The 21,575-nt window shown below is 37.6% G+C and overlaps 1 protein-coding gene across 1 annotated transcript in view; it reads left to right on the top strand.

Moving 5' to 3' along the window:
* Positions 1–13,015, top strand: part of LOC110949918 (protein phosphatase 1 regulatory subunit 1A-like) — a 35,079-nt gene extending 22,064 nt beyond the window's left edge. The window contains exons 3-7 of the mRNA XM_022192242.2: positions 2,239–2,276; positions 2,384–2,447; positions 4,121–4,303; positions 6,732–6,860; positions 9,039–13,015. Coding sequence (XP_022047934.1) covers positions 2,239–2,276; positions 2,384–2,447; positions 4,121–4,303; positions 6,732–6,860; positions 9,039–9,118 — 494 coding nt within the window. The 3' untranslated portion in view covers positions 9,119–13,015. The remainder of the gene's footprint in view (positions 1–2,238; positions 2,277–2,383; positions 2,448–4,120; positions 4,304–6,731; positions 6,861–9,038) is intronic.
* Positions 13,016–21,575: the final 8,560 nt, after the last annotated feature.

Genomic DNA, 21,575 nt, shown 5'->3' with positions numbered 1-21,575 from the left:
CATATAAACCCACATATAGTGTGTATGTCGTACATGTACTGTACATTTGAGCTGCATTATTTCAGCAGCAACATTTGCTTATGTGATAAAGTCCTCCAGCAGCGGTAGCAATACGAGTAAAGATGGAATTCAGGTGATATTTTGCTTAACATGATCAATTCTTAACTTGCACGTTTCTTTAACATTCACTTTAATCCAACCACAGTGTTGTTTATGTCTCCATTTCACATCATAACACAGATTTTTGCCCCCTATTAAGTGTGATTTTGACAAGAGCATGATATGTACACAATGTATGGCCTTTTACACTCTCATGTTTGTTCATTAGCTGTTTTCAAACGATGTTTTCAATTTCTGTATAAAGTTCATCCTTAAAGATTGTTCCACATGTTTAGATCTTTTACTGAAATGCATAAATATTTTTGAATTTGTCCTTATTAGTATTAAACATGCTCGATTTATGATATTTGCTTCCTCTGTTTGAAAACATGTCGGCAACTTTTTCATTACTGTGGAAAACGCATCAGATTTGCGGTGTTTTGCAGTATTAAGCTGAAAGTCTAATTTCAGACTGTTTGACAGCTGTCTGTCAAGTAATTTATAAATCGTAAGCTGCTGACTAGAAGGACAGTCCATGACTGGCCCATTTCCTGGGATTGATTTGAAACAAAATCCATAACGGTTGTAGGAACATTCTCCAACTCCTGGGAGATGCTAAAGATAAATTTCAGTTGCAGGCGTCACTGTATAAACACACAGCATGAAGATAAATTCTTCACAAAATAAAATTTATTCGCTTTTATGTCAGATTTTTACACACCGCTGCATTTGTGTTTGGAGCAGAGAGAGAGAGAGAGATGAATGAAGCGACAAGCACATCACTGGCATTTTGAACAGCCTAGCGCATACTTTTAAGTAGGAATAATATATGCACATGTTCTGTAGCGCACACACACACACACACACACACACACACACACACACACACACACACAGTGGCTTCCCAGTGCCGAGGGATGCATAGGTTGCCAAGCAACAAGGCGGTGTCCTAGAAAAAAAAAGTTTCAAGGCTGTAAAACGCAGATTTGGATGAGGGTTCAACGTGCTCATTATTGATCACAGCTAATGGTTTCACTGTACTCCAGTCAGACTTTTTATTCTATTTTCGTCCTTTCATGTAATGACCACAGAGTCATGTTTCCACATATTGACTTTTTTTATTGAGCTTTTCTTCATCCATTGAAGCTCATATGAGTTTCATACTCTTATATTGTGTTGGACCTTCACTTCCACTGAGAGGCAAATACAATCTCTACTCCTGTGTTTGTACATATTGGAGCTGCTTCTACGGTGGAAGAAATATTCAATTAACAACACCAGTAACACCAATAAGTAAAAATATTCTAGGAAAAATGTACATAGAATAGAAAAGTTAAAGGACTCGATGTGCAGTCAAAATGGACTCGATCAGTGCTGCATTATCATGTTTTGTACTATTTGTTTACAGCTATTAATGGAGCACTTTAATGTCGTAAACAGCTGCCATAGAAAGAGTTTTATTCATTTTATATGCTGGTGGATGGTTTAACTAACTGTGGAGGAATGCATTGTGTTATATATGCACATTTTAAAATGCTAAACTAAATTAAATCCAGAGCCTCTGCTGTGCATTTATATACAGTATTATAAATAAATAAGTATAAATGTACTTCCATCAGTGGCTGCTTTTAGTAATATAAATCAGCTCTGTTCCAGGGTACACCTCAGTATGCCTCACATGTACTCCCCCTCAGGGGTTTTTGCATAAACAGTGTTTTACTGTTTATCTGTTACCAGCTGTTGGCTGTATATGGAGTCTATTAGGAATATGATGAGAGTGGATCAGCAACCCCGTTTTTAAAGAGAATCTGTTTACCTTGATAGATGATTGTAAAAAATAAAACAACACCACCCCCAGTGCCTGATAAAAATTGAGCACTTTTGCAGAGCTTGTGCTTGTAGTGTGTCAGATAACCATCTGCCTGGAGGTCGCCTTAAATCCACTCTGTCTGGACACAGCAGCTACAGTACTCTGTGCTATTACAAACAGTATCAAGACTGCAAAATGTGGGACCTTTTCTTGTGGTTTATGTTGAAGTTACTGTGTCATATATTTGCCTGGTCATTGTGTTTCCGCTTTACACTCCATGTTTCCATACTTTTATTCTGAATTTAACTGATTATTTGCTTTTCTCACAGAAATAGATGAAGATCGCCTCCCAAACCAGTTATACAAGGTAATCAAATTTATGCTCTTTAAAAAAAAAGGTTTATGTCTATTAAAAGAATCTCGTCCATTTTTGTGCTCTCTGCCCAGTTGATTTTCAGTGTTGATATTTTACAGGCAGCTTTGTTGAACTCCCCTCGACAGCGGCGAAAAGGGCAAAAAGGAACACCTACGATGAAAGGTAGTCTATTATGAGTCACCAACACTCTTGTATGAGTGATGCTGACTTTTTAAGTGTTAGATCACACCTTTGGTGTGCAAACAGCAAATGCCATATCTGTGTTGCTCTCAAAGCTGCTTTATAAACTGTAATTTCATCGTTGCTCTATGTAAAATGCAGATACACATTTAAATAATTCAAATACTTCAGTCCTTTGCAGGGGTATTATCACAGTCGGCTCTAGCTTTAAAAACCACAGTATCAGAATAGCTGTATTTTGCAAAAAAACAAAACAAAACATGGAAGCATTTAAGATTCTTGCAGGTGTATGTGTCAGCAAAATATAGTTAACCCTTACCCAAAACTCAAAAAGTGTCTCATATGTCCTGAAGAAGATGAAATACAAAAGAAGTATTCATGTGCTAAAGGTTGTAAAGACAACAAATGTGAGTTAATCAAACCCATCTGTTCTCGCTAAGTTTATTCATGTTAAGACAGAGTCTCTTCACTTCCAATGTGGGCAGAAGCAAAGATTACAGCATTATAAAACTATTTAAACTTACATACAGTCATGCAACCACTGTTTGAAAAAATCTAAAGTATAATTTAAAAAAATGAAGCCAGTGGTGTGTCCAGTTTCTAGCCTTTAAAGTATTCAAGTGCAGATTTTAACATGAATTTCCTTGGTAAAGTAGCCAAGTTTGAAATTGAGTGTCCTATTTCGAACTCAGAGCCAATCAGTGCTGCACATACTTCAGTTACGACTCATTATCCCATTTTCTGACCAAAATTCCCTTCATTTTCTGTGTTTTTAATTTAGAAAGGGGGTCGAATTGTAGCATAGAGTCCTAAAAAACCTAAAGGAAGCCTCAGGAACAAAAAAAGTCTAATATTTCTTTCGGTGGTTTGGTCACATCAGTGCAATGCAAATTCCATTTTAAGTGTATATTTATTTATATATATACAAATGGTTTTGTACAGAGTATTTGTAGTAAAAGAGAGAATAAGCAAATTTCCAATAAAGGAAGTGAAGCAAGAGGACCATAATGAGAAGATAAGTGAAATTTGAAGCTCTAGGATGTTTATTTTTCAATTAGTTTTACAGCTAAACTGCTATAATGATAATGAGTCACTTCTTAGAGAAAAAACTGTGTGGTAGCAAGTGCACTTTGGTTTCTTGCTACAAGGGGATTAAAACTAATAAAACCATGGATGAAGGAGGCCTAAGACGGTGATTAAAGAAATCATATCTCCACTCTGATGTGTCTTTACCTGCCCCCTCACTCCAGACAGTTGCAGGGGGTTAATTAAATGTTGCCAGTTTATTAAAATGCTCAACCTACGGTATTTTTTTCAAGTGTTGGATTTCTTGTTGAATTTCCACCTACACTGGCTCTCCTTCCTTCCATCTTTTTTTTTTTTTTTTTAAATTTGTGCTACTCATAACCCTTCTTTCCTCCCATTGGCTGCTTTCATCTCACACCACTTTACTCTTGTTGCTTGTCCTCTTTCTGCTCCCATCTCCCCAATGAATCTCCCCATATCTCACTTTAATATTCTTACCAACCCACTCCGTTCCCCTCTAATCTTCCCTGGCATGTTACCCATTCCCTCTTTTTTCAACTTTCTTTCTCTGTTCTTTTTCTTCCTCTTCCTGGCTTCAACCTCTTCTCTCTCCACCTCCTTCCTCCCAGAGCTGCAGTTCATGGTGGAGCACCACCTGTACAGGCAGCAGCAGGGAGCTGGGGACGAGTGCTCCTCCGAGAGCTGCCTGTCGGACCGGCCCAGCCCCGACTCTGTTCCTACCGGAGAGGAGCTCCCACACGATGACGAGACCACTGCGGAGGCCTTTGAGAAACTGCGCTGCCAAATGGAGGGTATGTATAGAGACGTGTGTTTGCAGCTACTCATTCAGCAAAATAAACCTCCCTGAAAATCTGCCACAGCAAATGCGACTAGACTGAAGACCAGAGCTAAAACACGTGTAAAATACATAATGATTCATTCTAGTAATGACTGATGTTTTGATGGTATGATGTGTGTCTGTGGAGGACACACATGTACAGCTGGAAGATCACAAACTACAACCTGTAACTTTGGTGTGAAGATGCAAGCTTTGAAGAAAGTTATATGTTGTGTACTCAAAACATCATGCTGCAGAGCAATATAACTTTTAAAAGAAGGGCATCAGAAACATAGCAATACATAAAGGTATAATATGTATGAAATTTGTTTTAAAATAATAGAGCAAAGTCTGAACATGTCTGGGCACATTCTCTGTAAAAGATGACCTAATGATAACTTAATGCACATGATCTGGGGGTGAAATATAATAACCTGACATCATGATCTGACCAATAGATTTAGAGAAGTATAATGGACTGTTACTCTTATCATACCGCCTGTAGGCGTCGAAAAATGACCAACTCTTTCATAGCACAAAAGACCATGCACAGCTCAGTATCTCTGGTTTTTCTTGGGGTGTTAATCATTGCTAAGAACTACTCCTGGATTTGTATCGACAATACACCCTGCTGCTTCCGAATAGTGACTTTTCTTGGTGATTGTTTTTTGAAGATATTTAACATTTCAACACGGTCAAGTCTTAGACTCTGGCCCTTGATTTGTGACTTAGATTCCACTTCAGGATGAATTTTTTGAGTGATTACATGGACTTGGAACTGCACCTTGTCAAGTGGTATTTAAGCAGTGATACTCAGGTCCTTTAATTACCAAATACACGACACTGCCATTTTCTAAGAGGTTTTAAATTTGAAAAGGATAAGCCAAGGTTGTGAAAATGATATTTTCAATACAAGCCTGCTGTGTTTTTTTTTTTTTTTTTTATGTAGAAGCTCAACCTGAACATTGTAGAGCTAAAAATTAGATTTCTCTTTGAGACATAGCGAAGCAGAAGCGGCACTAAAAGAAAACTGAATACAAGAACCTCAGATTTTCAGCCTAGCTGTCAATGAGCAATATAAAGAAGATGGTTTTATGTACGAGTAGAGTCAAAAGGGTGTCTATTGAAACGTATCTGTGTCAAGAAAAGACGCATAAAAAGAATAAAAAGACGGACATGAGATTATGTAGGGGAGATCGTTTACAAATGTATAGTGAGGTACCATTAAAAACAGAAAATGTAGAAAGTAAAAAGGAATAACAAACAAAGCTTATTACCAGGGGAGAGGGGTGTAGAGTTAGGAGGGGAAAGGGGATGAAAGTAAAGCAGAGAATGAGGTAGGAAGCATGAGCATGTCTGGAAGGGATGTATGTAAATGCAAGAAGATTAGGAGGAAGAGGGGGAAGAAGAAAAGTGAAACTAAGGCATTGGGGAAGGGTGGTAGGCGGGAAGAAGTATTTAAAGGAAAATATCAACACTTTGGGAAGTACATTTATTCACTTTTTTGCCAGGACTTAAATAAGAAGACGGCACTTTTGTCAGTTTGGTGAATATAAAGCCAGAGAGCCTGGTTCATCCCATTTTTACAGGGTATGTGTGCCAGGAGCAGTTTGCAGTCAAACATCAGCTGTTTGGTTTTCATATGCATTGAGCAAATGAAATGCACTGTTTTAATTAGCAAGTTCTTCAGTTGAGGTGTGTAAATTACACAAAAAACTGTGTGTTTCCCAAAATATCAAGGCCAGACCGCCACCTTGGCAGAGACTATCTTGTTTCTGTTCCAAATGCTTCACTTCTAATGGCAAAAAACAAAGGTCAGCTCTCCAGCTTGGGCCAAATAATTCAGTGTAATGGCAGGTGGTGAGATGCTCAGAGTGTACAGCACATACTGTACACACTATTCAGTAATTGCCCAGGACTAATGCATCATGAGTGGACGGGGCTGTTTATCTGAGGCAGTAACCACAATGAAAAAAAAAAATTTAACTCACTGAGACAAATATTTTTTTGTATTATAAAAGCCTGAACAGTTGGAGTCCAAAATAAGGCAGTGACCATGTTCTTTTTGGATTGTTCTCCTTATAGAGGAGCTGCAAATGTCGGTCCAGATGAAAGGAGCAAAGAGGAAGCAAATAAATGAACATTATCGCGAGTGTGGTTTCACTTAAAGATTAGACTTTTAAATTCAAACAACACACAACTGTAAATGTCAGGTAGCACTGATTGATGAGCTGAGGTGGACTTTTGTGATATTTAAGAGGACATATCGGTGTTTTACCAACATCTTTGTGGAATAAAATGTGTCACTTCATCTCTGTCGAGTCAGATTTATGATGAATGTCTGATTGTATCACTATCTTCCCCTCTATCTTGTCCTCTATTTGTCTCTCCAACCTCCGCAGAGTTCTCGAGGGAGAGTCTATTAGAGGCTGCAGGTGGACTCGAGTGCCCTCTCTCCAAGGAGAAAGAGGATTGTTCCAGTGTTGCCAATGTAGCAGATCCCTCGTCGCAACAAAACAGCGCACAAGCAGGTACATAGGAGTCGGGAGAGCCTCACTTAGGCAGGAGTCTTTGCCCCTCGCAGCTCCTTGATGGTCTTTTTCTCAGGGGACTCCTCTTCCTCTGTTCAGCAGGCGGGGTTTATTTAAGTATGTTAAACAGTTCAGTGGCCTTGGCTTGGTGTCATGTAATCATGGCTTGTCAACAGACATCTGTGAAGTGGCTTTGATCCACACTTCACAGAGCAGCGCTGTGGCTGAAATACCCTGGGAGTTGGCTACACACCAAAGTGGAAAAATTTGTTCACTGGTGGAGTTGAGCTGTTACGGTGCATATGCTGTCATTAGTGTAGATTTTAATGGGTTTTTTTCTCTCCTCATGTTTTTATTCTGTCTCTCCAAAGTTGATCTTTGTGGTCTTTTGTGGCTTCTGTAAGTGTTGTGAATTATGATGTCTTACAAGTATACAGTACAATCACAAGATACTGATGGTGTGATTATCAAAGTTAAGATGTTACAGCTGCTGTGCCCCCCTGAGTTACTGCTTTTTAATGCTTGGTAAACTTACCATTCCTGTTCTATTAATGCAATTTATAGTGATAAAAAGAAGGGGAAACTGAACAAATGAAGCTCATGTTGATTTTTAAATATGGTTTCACATAATTTCTGCATGAAGTGTGTTGACTTTACTGGCTAAAATCCCAGGTGTTTGCTCGCACATTTTAACTGCAGTTAGCTATTTAAATGTCATGTTTTTGTTTTAATGTTCATATAGTCAAAGGGTGTGTTTTAGTACAAATACAGCTTTGAGAAATACAGATAAGTGTTAATAAATTTGTCTGTAGTTGCTCACTTATGGTTTGAACTCTCCAAATTAAATAAAAAGCAGGGCATTACCACTAATCTGTAACTCTTCAAACTAATTTAATCAGTTAACCATGTGCTCCTTGGCCCAGAAGGAGCACAGTTCTGCAGATAATACACTTCTTAGTTTGAACTGGAAATATTATCTGACCCTCTGTTTGACTAATTCCCCACATTTGTATCTCTGGTCTTGGAACAGCTTGAAAATAACATCATCATGCATATCACTCAACCATGTGAAGAAATGTGGAACTTGACCAAGCTGCATAGAAATAGTTGTTATGCTATGTGTAGATAATCACTGTTTGGAGCAGGCCTCTATACCTGCAGCAGCCTGGTGGGCAGAACTGGTTGTCAAGGAGATCCAGCTGAGCTCCACTATGATGCCATGACATTCATAAAGTCCCTCTCCAGTGATCTACACACTGTTTGGTTGTGCTTTGCTTAATTTGTCTTCTAGGAATATATAAGAAGCATATTCTCAACAGGCAGCCTTGGTGCTCATGATGATTGCATATAAAGTCATAAAAGTAGGAATCTCATGGTGCTTTATGTAATCGTCACAGATGGAGGCTGTAGCTATGAAATGCCAAAACACTACATGTACAGATGTACAGCAAACAGAGTACGATGCTCCAACAGAAGCCGGCAACGCTTCTTTTGCTGATCTGAAATTAAAGCTTTGTATTTAAACCCTTTAAACATTTTTTTCATTCATGGACTTTGTAACATTTCTGGCTGCATCTGGTTTCTGCTGTTCATGGCATTTTGCTGAACAGATACAAGCCTGTGATATCTAAATACTTAATCATTTCGGCGCGACAGAACCTTTGTGGGAACAGAAACAATGCTCACGCAATATTTGGCTTGTGATACGCAAGAGGAGCTTTAATTTTTGGAATTGTTTTAAGAATGTTACTGGATCTGATAAGTCTGTGACCTTTGCATATTGAGGTGAACACCATATTTATCCAGTAAGGTGCATGTCTGAAGGCTTCAGAATGACTTTCAAAGTAAAAGTACAAACAAAAAAGCCCTGGTGAAAGTAGACTTGTCAGGAGCCTGATATTTATCTCAACATGATACTGTATTTTGTGTCAAATACAGTGTCATGCTACTGTATTTGATACAAAATACCCCACTCAGACTCATAAATAGAATGATGTCTGGTTGTATATACGTCAACTGCCTTTATTCGCATGTAGAAAAACACAAAGCAACAGAGTAAAGATTCAATAAATGGCAGTAAAGAGTGTCAGAACATGTTTAGCTTCAGGAATCCATTTAAATCGCCAGTCAGCCTCCTCACTCACTTCTGTCTGTTATGTCTCTGATTACGTTTTGTAGACACAAAAGCGGGAGCATCCAGTGCGAGTCAGCCAGCAGAGGAGAAGACAAAGAAATGCAGCCTGGAGAAAGAAAAATAGAGCAGTCCTCTGTACAACACAATGCTGTTCAGTGTGCTCAGTCGGCCCAACACAATGACAGAAGATTGTGTCTGCAGATTCACTCTTTAGAAACATCAGGGCATCTCTTATTCTTCTACATTCAGGCCTTAGTTACCACCTCGAGAACAAGAACAAAGGTTTCTACGTTTATTTTGTGTCAAAAACCCAGTGTAAAGGGACAGTTATTTAATTGTGTTTGTCTGTTCCAGCTTTCCCAGCACTAAACTAAAACTAGCCTACTGTACGTATGAACCAGACGGAGAGTCGATTTAATGGCAGTCTTTTCCTTTCTCAGTCACACAGTCATCATCATAAACTATAGCTGATGTGTTTAATGTCCCTTATAATGTTCAAAGGCAACAAATGCTTTATTTGCAATTCTTCTGGACAGTTTTTACCATCAAATATGTGCCATGGCTTCAGCAATTAATGTTCCATCTCAGAGCAATAAAACTGTATCCGTACCTCATAAGTAACTGGAGCCAAAACCGTCTATTTTAATTCAAATGCCAACACTTTGTCCCACTGAGGTAGATGCTGAATCGTAGCTTGGTGGAGATCACATCTGGGTTGATTGACAGTTTACATTCAAATATATTTACTTATTTTACATTACTGGATTCAACAACTACAAATACAGAGTGTTCTCAAGAAATACAACGGATTTCTGTTACAGAATGACAAAATTAGGTAATTAATAGTTAACCTGTGAGTTTGACAAATGAAAGAAATTTTAATCAGCAAATATTTTGATATCTAATTTTAAGACTAAAAATATATGATTTTTCTGGTTCCAGCTTTGCTGCTTTTGCTAAACTGTGTTTACACAGAATGCATTTCAGCCATGTTTTCAGTCTTTCATACTGATATGCTCCTATTTAAATGAAACCGGGCATTTTCACAGGAGTAACAGCTTGCATTTACACTGAAGTACATTTTAAGCTCATACCCACAGTTATTGTGTTGTATTTGCCTATTAAAGCCTCTAAAATGCGGGTGGCCTACAACTCAGTGCTGTGCCTGAAAGCCTCCTGTGTGACACAAATGGAGCACAGCTAATGTACTGCTCATGACCTCTCTGTAGATACAGTTTGTCTTCTATAATTGTAATTTATAGGCTCTGGACAGTTGATCGGAAAAAACAAGACATTGAAAAATGTTACTTTGAGCACTGGGAAATTTTGGGGGTATTTTATTTTTTATTTTATGACAATTTGTACATGACATGAATAATGAATGCATCAAGAAAGTCATCAGCATATTACCTGCTAATTAAAATGTCAGCATACATATCTGCTCTGTGAAAAAGGTTGCCAGGTTGGGTCAGTCGTCAGAATGGCACCCCAACTTTTTGGCTGTCTTTTAGGCAGACTGATAACACAATGAAAGGAGTCACAAAATAACATAAACACTTATTTTGGAGAAAGAAAAATAGAAGCGCAAAGAGAGAAACTTAGATTTCTTTTTTTTTTAATCTTTGCTTTGTAAATGTACCCTCTGTTTTCACATTAATTCATCAAAATACCACCATATGGAAATATTTGGAGACTTCATGTCCACACAGTCAATTAAATCCCTTGATGGATTGTTCAGAGATTTGGATTCAGCACCACCTCTCAGACTTGCTGCTAATTTTTCCCAGTGGCCACTTGTGATATGGCAACATAAAATCATCTGGCATAGAGGCCTAGAATGCTTTATTCAAAGCATTATTATCACGTGTAACCTTGCTGATGGGACACAACTTCAACAACACAACTTCAAGCAAGGACTGATTTATTCTTTCTATTAGTAGTTTTTGTATTTTCAAAACAAGCAACTACCATTCAAGTGAATGGCTGCCATCTTTGAGTCTGTGATTCACTTTTTTCTGTACATCATAAGTTGTGTACAGGAGCAGCAGACTCTGAACAACAACCCACACTAGCATTCCTGCTTAACTAGCTTCAGCACACATCTTGTCCTGCACCTTAGCTTGCTTAACAATCAACCAAACAATCATTCACCAGTGGAAAATGCACCAATAATGTCAGTCTAGCTCAGCTGTAGCTCATTAAACTGGATGTAGACATACCTGGAAATGTCTTTGGTGCATTTAGAAGCTGGTGTATTTCTCTGGGTCCCCTTCATTAAAATTGCTAACTGCTGTATGCCTGTAAATTGTACGTTACAGGGCAGGTTTGTTTACTTCGTCTCTGAGGCCCAGTCTAGACCTGAATATGTTGTTTTTAAAACTGGCTTTTTCCTACTTTGTTCCCAAAAAATATGTTTCCACATTAAAACATAAAAACACAATGAAAGTGTGAACAAAATCAACAGATGGTAATATAATCCTAAAATCATGCTGGCCAATCAGAAGCTTCAAAAAAGACGGTTTCAGTAGACTCCCAACAACGGTGCACTGAAGAAGGATTGATGCTGTGCTCCGTTTCTCGCTCTCGTACAGGAGAAGCTGTAGATTTAAGTGTAAGCATGTAAAAGGTCCTGTTAGGAAGGTTAGCATTAGCCTTGTTTCGGCCATGCAAGTCGTGGCACAAATGCGCCTCATGTGAACAAAGGAAATAGTAACGCACACTCTGACGTCACAGGCCAAAAACCAAACTGCAGTCAGAGTTTCTGATCATCTTCACCCTGGAAGGAGTTGTCCAGTATGTTTTCAATGACCTGAAATATCTTTTGTGTGTTTGCAAAAGACCAAAACACAGAGAAAAAGCTATTTTTTCAACCTTAAACTTTATTGTCCCAACAAGGCTCCGGCTGCTGTCAGTCAAACACAGGCGGTAACATTTTCCTGAGAAGACCTTTCTTTTCTTTCTTTTAATAGTATAAAAGCTATTAATGGAAGAAAGACAGTTAAATTAATTCTGACTGCAAAAAGGGATGATTAATGCGATTTCAGCCGGACTTCAGACTTCCTTTATCTTCCTAATATTCAAACTGAAATGTGTTTTACTCTTTGAACAGGGTGTCGAGTAATTAATCAGTCATTAATTAACGACACTGATATGTCTGTTTATAGGAATATATTGATAACCTGACTTTTACCACTCAGACCACGGGTAAAGGTATAGTTGACAAGCAGACTACATAACAGAGCATTGTGTCTGCAGAGACATTTACATATTTTGGATTAACAAGGAGGAATTCATTTCCAGCGAACAAATTGCACCCTCATTTTTGACACATGAATGCTCCTCGGGAATCTAAATCCTAGTCATAAAACACGTTCTTGCATGGCACTGAATGTACATTGACTTCTCAATTTCAGCCCAAGTCATTTACTGTACTTTATTTCGTACAGGAACAAATGTAAGCAGCAACTCAAGCATTTTCAATACGAGACACATATTGTCATTGCTGCATTTTCTTTTAATTCTAGTTTTATATGTAACAGAAACATTACAAAATCATCACCACACTCTTAAATGTTTTACATCATTTCAGCTGTTATTTGCATCACTGAAGTGGCATTATCATGTAGATTATGTGACAATCCTTCCATAAGCTTCACATCATACTTGACATGTCTGAAAGAAAGAAATGAACAGAAGTGAAACAGAAAACTGAAGCCACCTTAGTATTGATGTCACCATAGCAGATTAATCAGCCACAGCTTCAGCGGTTAAGTTCCCAGTTGTCAACAGTGGCCACTTTATCCACGATGAAGAAAGACAGTAAAACATTCCTCTGAAAGCTTTCGTTTTCTTCTTCTGCAATGTATTTATGGACCATGTAATGTTTGTTCTGTTTTTGAATGGTAATAGTGTACTTTTCATGATTTAAACCTGGGGAGTTTTTGTTCCAGTTTTACTTGAATTGATTGAAGATTACGTCTGTAATCTAAATTTGTTTGATACAATAAAATGTTTAAATTGGTGATTGGTTATTTTATTTGTATGCTTGTCCAGCACCAGTTTATCAGTTTTACAATTACAGATGACAGATTGTTTGATCGTGTCAACAGGATGTCACCTTGAGTGCTCAAAGCAGAATAAGCCAGGGTCTGCTTTCCTGTTAAAATGCCAAAAAAAAGATATTTTAGTGGAAAGTCTCCAAAATGTTCAAGTTCAACTTATCCCCACACCGCTTTTGATGCATTTAGTTGGGGTTGACTTTGACTTTACCCTAAAAATAGGCACTCTGTCATTAAATATTCAATGTGCTTGCTGCCGAGAGCATTAAAAACACATCCATTTTTCATAAACAGCACGAGATTTCACAAATGCATTTTGTAACACTGCAGCAAGTTACACTTGATATTTATGCAGATTTGTACAGCTGCCTTTTAGGGTAATATGTGTGAGACTGATCACTTCTAGTGCAAATTTTTGATGACTTCGGGGCGATGTCCCAGGGCGGATCCAGGTTAATTTGAGTGGGGTGGGGGGTGGGACACACAGGGGACAGGGTGGTTTAGTATGTCGTCTAAAATGTGTACAAAAACGTCATAGTTTACTATGTCGTCCAAAATGTGTACAAAAACGTCATAGTTTAGTATGTCGTCCAAAATGTGGACAAAAACGTCATAGTTTAGTATGTCGTCCAAAATGTGGAGAAAAACGTCAGAGTTTAGTACGTCATCCAAAATGTGGACAAAAACGTCATAGGTTAGTATGTCGTCCAGAATGGGACAAAACATCATAGCTTAGTATGTCGTCCAAAAAAATGACAAAAATGTCATAGTTTCGTATGTCGTCCAAAATGGGACCAAAAAACTCATAGTTTAGTATGTCGTCCAAAATGTGGACAAAAACGACATAGTTTAGTATGTCGTCCAACAGATCACAACAAGGTGTCTAGATAGCTCAACTGGTTAAGAAGGGGATTCATAAACAGAGCTCTGCCAGAGGTGAAGGTTCAATTCCAGCTCATGATCTTTTACTGCATGGGTTTCCTGTTTTCCCCTCTATCCTTGGCGGAGGTCTGAGCTCTCTGAGTGGTTTTCTAGTTTAGTATGTCGTCCAAAATGTGACAAAAACGTCATAGTTTAGTATGTGGCCCTAAATGATTACAAAAACGTCATAGTTTAGTATGTCGTCCAAAATGTGGACAAAAACGTCATAGTTTAGTATGTCGTCCAAAATGTGGAGAAAAACGTCAGAGTTTAGTACGTCATCCAAAATGTGGACAAAAACGTCATAGGTTAGTATGTCGTCCAGAATGGGACAAAATATCATAGCTTAGTATGTCGTCCAAAAAATGACAAAAATGTCATAGTTTCGTATGTCGTCCAAAATGTGGACAAAAACATCATAGTTTAGTACGTCATCCAAAATGTGGACAAAAACGTCATAGGTTAGTATGTCGTCCAAAATGTGTACAAAAACGTCATAGTTTAGTATGTCGTCCAAAATGTGGACAAAAACATCATAGTTTAGTATGTCGTCCAAAATGTGGAGAAAAACGTCAGAGTTTAGTACGTCATCCAAAATGTGGACAAAAACGTCATAGGTTAGTATGTCGTCCAGAATGGGACAAAACATCATAGCTTAGTATGTCGTCCAAAAAATGACAAAAATGTCATAGTTTCGTATGTCGTCCAAAATGGGACCAAAAAACTCATAGTTTAGTATGTCATCCAAAATGTGGACAAAAACGACATAGTTTAGTATGTCGTCCAAAATGTGGACAAAAACATCATAGTTTAGTACGTCATCCAAAATGTGGACAAAAACGTCATAGGTTAGTATGTCGTCCAAAATGTGGACAAAAACGTCATAGTTTAGTGTGTCATCCAAAATGGGACAAAAATGTCACAGTTTCGTATGTGGCCCTAAATGATTACAAAAACGTTATAGTTTAGTGTGTCGTCCAAAATGTGGACAAAAACGTCACAGTTTAGTATGTTGCCCAAAATATTGAAAAAATGTCATAGTTTAGTATGTCGTCCAAAATGTGACAAAAATGTCACATTTTAGTAAGTGGTCCAAAATGTGGACAAAACCGTCATAGTTTAGTATGTCGTTCAAAATGTCACAAAAACGCCATAGTTTAGTATGCCATCCAAAAATATGGACAAAAACATCTTAGTTTGGGCGCATGTATAGCTCAGTGTGTTAAGCAGGCGAGCCATGTGTAGGGGCTGGTCTCCGACACAGTGGCCCGGGTTCGACTCTTGCTTGTGACCCTTAGCTGCACGTCTTCCCTCAACTCTTCTTGCTATTTCCTTCCTGTCTGTACCTCTCCTATCAAAGAGAGCTGGAGAAAGCCCAAAAAAAATATTAAAAAGAAAACATCATAGTTTAGTATGTCGTCCAACAGATCACAACAAGGTGTCTAGATAGCTCAACTGGTTAAGAAGGGGATTCATAAACAGAGCTCTGCCAGAGGTGAAGGTTCAATTCCAGCTCATGATCTTTTACTGCATGGGTTTCCTGTTTTCCCCTCTATCCTTGGCGGAGGTCTGAGCTCTCTGAGTGGTTTTCTAGTTTAGTATGTCGTCCAAAATGTGGACAAAAACGTCATAGTTTAGTACGTCATCCAAAATGTGGACAAAAACGTCATAGGTTAATATGTCGTCCAGAATGGGACAAAACATCATAGCTTAGTATGTCGTCCAAAAAATGACAAAAATGTCATAGTTTCATATGTCGTCCAAAATGGGACCAAAAAACTCATAGTTTAGTATGTCGTCCAAAATGTGGACAAAAACATCATAGTTTAATATGTCGTCCAAAATGTGGACAAAAACGTCATAGTTTAGTATGTCGTCCAAAATGTGGACAAAAACGTCATAGTTTAGTACGTCATCCAAAATGTGGACAAAAACGTCATAGGTTAATATGTCGTCCAGAATGGGACAAAACATCATAGCTTAGTATGTCGTCCAAAAAATGACAAAAATGTCATAGTTTCATATGTCGTCCAAAATGGGACCAAAAAACTCATAGTTTAGTATGTCGTCCAAAATGTGGACAAAAACATCATAGTTTAATATGTCGTCCAAAATGTGGACAAAAACGTCATAGTTTAGTATGTCATCCAAAATGTGGACAAAAACATCATAGTTTAGTACGTCATCCAAAATGTGGACAAAAACGTCATAGGTTAGTATGTCGTCCAAAATGTGGACAAAAAACGTCATAGTTTAGTGTGTCATCCAAAATGGGACAAAAATGTCACAGTTTCGTATGTGGCCCTAAATGATTACAAAAACGTTATAGTTTAGTATGTCGTCCAAAATGTGGACAAAAACGTCACAGTTTAGTATGTTGCCCAAAATATTGAAAAAATGTCATAGTTTAGTATGTCGTCCAAAAATATGGACAAAAACATCTTAGTTTGGGCACATGTATAGCTCAATGTGTTAAGCAGGCGAGCCATGTGTAGGGGCTGGTCTCCGACACAGTGGCCCGGGTTCGACTCTTGCTTGTGACCCTTAGCTGCATGTCTTCCCTGAACTCTTCTCGCTATTTCCTTTCTGTCTGTACCTCTCCGATCAAAGAAAGCGGGACAAAGCCCAAAAAAAATATTAAAAAGAAAACATCATAGTTTAGTATGTCGTCCAACGGATCACAACAAGGTGTCTAGATAGCTCAACTGGTTAAGAAGGGGATTCATAAACAGAGCTTTGTCAGAGGTGAAGGTTCAATTCCAGCTCATGATCTCTTACTGCATGGGTTTCCTGTTTTCCCCTCTATCCTTGGCGGAGGTCTGAGCTCTCTGAGTGGTTTTCTAGTTTAGTATGTCGTCCAAAATGTGACAAAAACGTCATAGTTTAGTATGTCGTCCAAAATGTGACAAAAACGTCATAGTATGCTGTCCAATATGTGGACAAAAACATCATAGTTCGGGCACCTGTATAGCTCAATGGGTTAAGCAGGGAAACTGACAAAGGGGCCCAGGTTCAATTCCTGCTTGTGACCCTTTGCTGTGTGCCTGCCCTGTCTCTTTTCCTTTTTTGCTGTCTCCCTCTATCTCTCCTATCAAATAAAACTGAAAAAAGGCCAAAAAAAATAATAGAAAAAAGTCATAGTTTAGTATGTCATCCAAAACGTCACAAAAATGTCATAGTTTAGTATGTCGTCCAAAATGTGGAAAAAAAAGTCATAGGGATTATTCATGAGCAATGAACACACCGAGACCCAAAGAGGAAGAATCCGCTCAGATGGGGTGCCTCTATGTCGTCCTAAAAATGACAAAAATGTCATAGTTTAGTATGTCGGCCAAAATATGGACGAAACCGTCATAGTTTAGTATGTCGTCCAAAATGTCACAAAAATGTCAGTTTAGTACGTCGTCCAAAATGTGGACACAAACGTCACAGTTTAGTATGTCGTCCAAAATGTGACAAAAACGTCATAGGTTAGTATGTCGTATTTGTCCGTATTTGCACTGTTTTGTGCAGTACCTGTCGTCTGGAGGCAGCAGTGTCCTGCCAATCAGAAGCTCGGTGGCTTTCATACCTGTGTTTGCTGCTGCTCTTCCTGGTTACAGAACCATGCCTACCATCGACGCCAAACTGCATCTTTGACTTCTTCTTTCCTTTCGTCTGATCCACCTCACCAGTAATGATTTCAACCGAAACCGCTGTTTAGATGCTAAACCTGCCATTGTACATTGTGTAAATACTGTACATAAGATGTTTGTGTGATTTAAAAAATGAAGTCATTTATTAATTTCATACATGCATCACTCTTTGCAATCATTTACTTAAATCTGTTTCACACAACATACAGTATTCTGAAATCTCATTAAACACATGTAAATGACTTAGTATGTACAATTCATCAGTCTGTGAAAGATTTCACATATTTACAGGTGTGTTAAACTTTATGGAATGATATCAGGTAGCTTCTATATATTCAGAATTCGTTGCATAATTGCTGACTACAAAAACAGCAACAACTGCATGTGAATCTACAAATAAAAAAAACAAGATGAAAAAGATGATCTCTCCATAGGTGTGATCATGAAATCAAGGGGTAAAATAAAAGTTGATAACGAGTGTATAGTGACACTTTTAAAAAAGATGGTGCAGAAAAGTTAAAGATCTGAATGAGGGTGAACAGAAGATCTCCACAAAAGATGTCTTGATGGTTAGAAGTGTATGTTGTGCTCTGGTTCTCTTGGGTCTAAAAGACAGAAAGAAGAATCACTTCACTGATAGGCATCATTTCAAGCTTCACCCCATGTTGGATGGCATCCTAAACTCTGACGTTTTGTCCATATTTTGGACGATGTACTAAACTATGACATTTTTGTCCACATTTTGGATGACATACTAACCTATGACATTTTTGTCTATATTTTGGTCGACATACTAAACTATGATTTTTTTGTGACATGTTGGACGACATACTAAAATATGACGTTTTTGTGACATTTTGGACGACATACTAAAGTATGACGTTTTTGTCACAATTTGGACGACATACTAATCTATGACATTTTTGTACATATTTTGGACGGCATACTAACCTATGACATTTTAATCCATATTTTGGACGACATTTTAAACTATGACGTTTTTGTCCACATTTTGGACGACATACTAAACTATGACGTTTTTTTGACATTTTGGTCGACATACCAAACTATGACGTTTTTGTCACATTTTGGACGACATATTAAACTATGACGTTTTGTCACGTTTTGGACGACATACGAAAGTATGACGTTTTTGTGACATTTTGGACGACATACTAAACTATGACGTTTTTGTGACATTTTGGACGACATACTAAAATATGACGTTTTTGTGACATTTTGGACGACATACTAAACTATGACGTTTTTGTCCACATTTTGGATGACATACTAAACTATGACGTTTTTGTGACATTTTGGACGACATACTAAACTATGACGTTTTTGTCCACATTTTGGATGACATACTAAACTATGACGTTTTTGTGACATTTTGGACGACATACCAAACTATGATGTTTTTAATGACATTTTCGACAGCATACTAAAATATGACATTTTTGCGACATTTTGGACGACATACTAACCTATGACATTTTAATCCATATTTTGGACGACATTTTAAACTATGACGTTTTTGTCCACATTTTGGACGACATACTAAACTATGACGTTTTTTGACATTTTGGTCGACATACCAAACTATGACGTTTTTGTCACATTTTGGACGACATATTAAACTGTGACGTTTTTGTCACGTTTTGGACGACATACGAAAGTATGACGTTTTTGTGACATTTTTGACGACATACTAAACTATGACGTTTTTGTGACATTTTGGACGACATACTAAACTATGATTTTGTTATGACATTTTCGACGACATACTAAACTGTGACGTTTTTGTCACATTTTGGACAACATAATAAACTATGATGTTTTTAATGGCATTTTGGACGACATACTAAACTATGATGTTTTTAATGACATTTTCAACAGCATACTAAAATATGACATTTTTGTGACATTTTGGACGACATACTAAACTATGACATGTTTGTGACATTTTGGACGACATACTAAACTATGACATGTTTGTGACGTTTTGGACGACATACTAAACTATGACGTTTTTGTGATATTTTCGACGACATACTAAACTATGATGTTTTTAATGACATTTTCGACAACATACTAAAATACGACATTTTTGTGACATTTTGGACGACATACTAAACTATGATATTTTTGTCTATATTTTGATCGACATACTAAACTATGATGTTTTTCATGACATTTTGGACGTCATACCAAACTATGACATTTTAATCCATATTTTGGACGACATTTTAAACTATGACGTTTTTGTCCACATTTTGGACGACATACTAAACTATGACTTTTTTTGTCCCATTTTGGATGACATATGAAACTATGACATTTTTGTCATTTTTTTGGACGACATACTAAACTATGATGTTTATAATGGCATTTTGGACGACATACTAAACTATGATGTTTTTAATGACATTTTCGACAGCATACTAAAATATGACGTTTTTGTCATATTTTGGACGTTTTGTAATCATTTTGGACGACATACAAAACTATGAAGTTTCGTAATCATTTTGGACGACATACTAAACTATATCGTTTTTGTCATATTTTGGACGACATACTAAACTATGACGTTTTTGGTCACATTTTGGACGACATACTAAACTATGACGTTTTTGTGACATCGAAGCCACTGCCGTAAAATGTGGGTGGGATAAGAGAGTCTTCACCTCTCAGTCTGGCCTCCCCATAGACTGGTCCTGCCCCTAGTTGCTCTCCGGTCCAGCCTGTTTGATGACGCTTTTTACGTCACTGGCTCCAAAAAATCCAAAATGGCGACCAGGAAGCAGCAAAATCCGGGCTTCATTTTCTTGCCGTTGAAACCAACGGGTCACATCACGGTTAGTTCACGCCTGCTCCACACTTGTTAATGACCACTTCCGGTCTCAGACAATGAAAAAAAGGACTTTCTTTCATTTCTCTCTCTTCCTGACTTTATTTTTTTGTTATTCTAAATATAAAATGAAAATCAAAGCATTTAAAAAAATTTGTATATCCACTTTTAATCATGAAAAGGAAAAAATGCTTTGTATTTCAATTTTATTTTTTGTATTTTAAAACAAAAATTAAATAACCACTCATTTTTGTTTTTCAATACCCGATTCGGAACGGAAAATCCAACTGCCAAAATATACACGGCTCAATAACCATTTGAAGGATTGGTGTTACTTTAATACATTCACTGCTGTGTGATGAGATTATTTTCATATGCATGTGTTGTGGTGCAAGCTCAAGTTATGCACATTTTACTGAGAATCTGCATGTTCAGTCGCTGTTGTGTTATTTATTCATTTACAGTCTAACTCAAACGTAATAATTCCGTCCCCTGTGCTAAACCAGAGATGGAATTTTAAAATGCTTTGCTGACAAATGTTCAAACAAGAAACTGGGTTTGAAGCTGAGTCCTCTGGGCAACCCTGGAGCTGAGTGTGCTGTTGCTCCACAGCCCCTCCTGCTGGAGGAGCAGAGAACTCAAACCAGCAGAGGGTCATCTTTTTGGGTCATCTTTAAAAGGGCACTTTAACATTTTTAACTGTGCAAGTTGAAGTCAAAGGAGAGTCTAACAAAGAAAACTTTCTAGTTACATGATAGGAAGTGTAGTATAAATGCATTTGAGTGGATTTGGTGTTTGATCCATTTTTTTTTGTACATTTTATTTGCTCATACGAAGGCTTCAGTGCTCTTTTAAAATGGCTAAAGGACTGGTTTTAGTAGTTACAGATTATGCCCTTGTAAATATTAATAAATATAACATTTGTCATATGTCCTGATACTTTTTTGAACAAAGGCTCCATTTTTTTTGGATTCTCGAGTCTTTTCATCAAAGAACAATGTACGGTAATTTGCTGTAATTCTGATGAAAATTTTCAACTAAATCTAATTAAATAAACCGAAGGAGGGGCAGTTTGTATGCTACAAGCTTTACTTCTTGTTGTTAAGCATGCATTTT

The sequence above is a fragment of the Acanthochromis polyacanthus genome, chromosome 5 (genome assembly GCF_021347895.1).
Source record: "Acanthochromis polyacanthus isolate Apoly-LR-REF ecotype Palm Island chromosome 5, KAUST_Apoly_ChrSc, whole genome shotgun sequence".
Taxonomy (NCBI): domain Eukaryota; kingdom Metazoa; phylum Chordata; class Actinopteri; family Pomacentridae; genus Acanthochromis; species Acanthochromis polyacanthus.
Note: the sequence above shows the minus strand (reverse complement) of the source record. Positions and strands in the feature narration are given on the sequence as shown.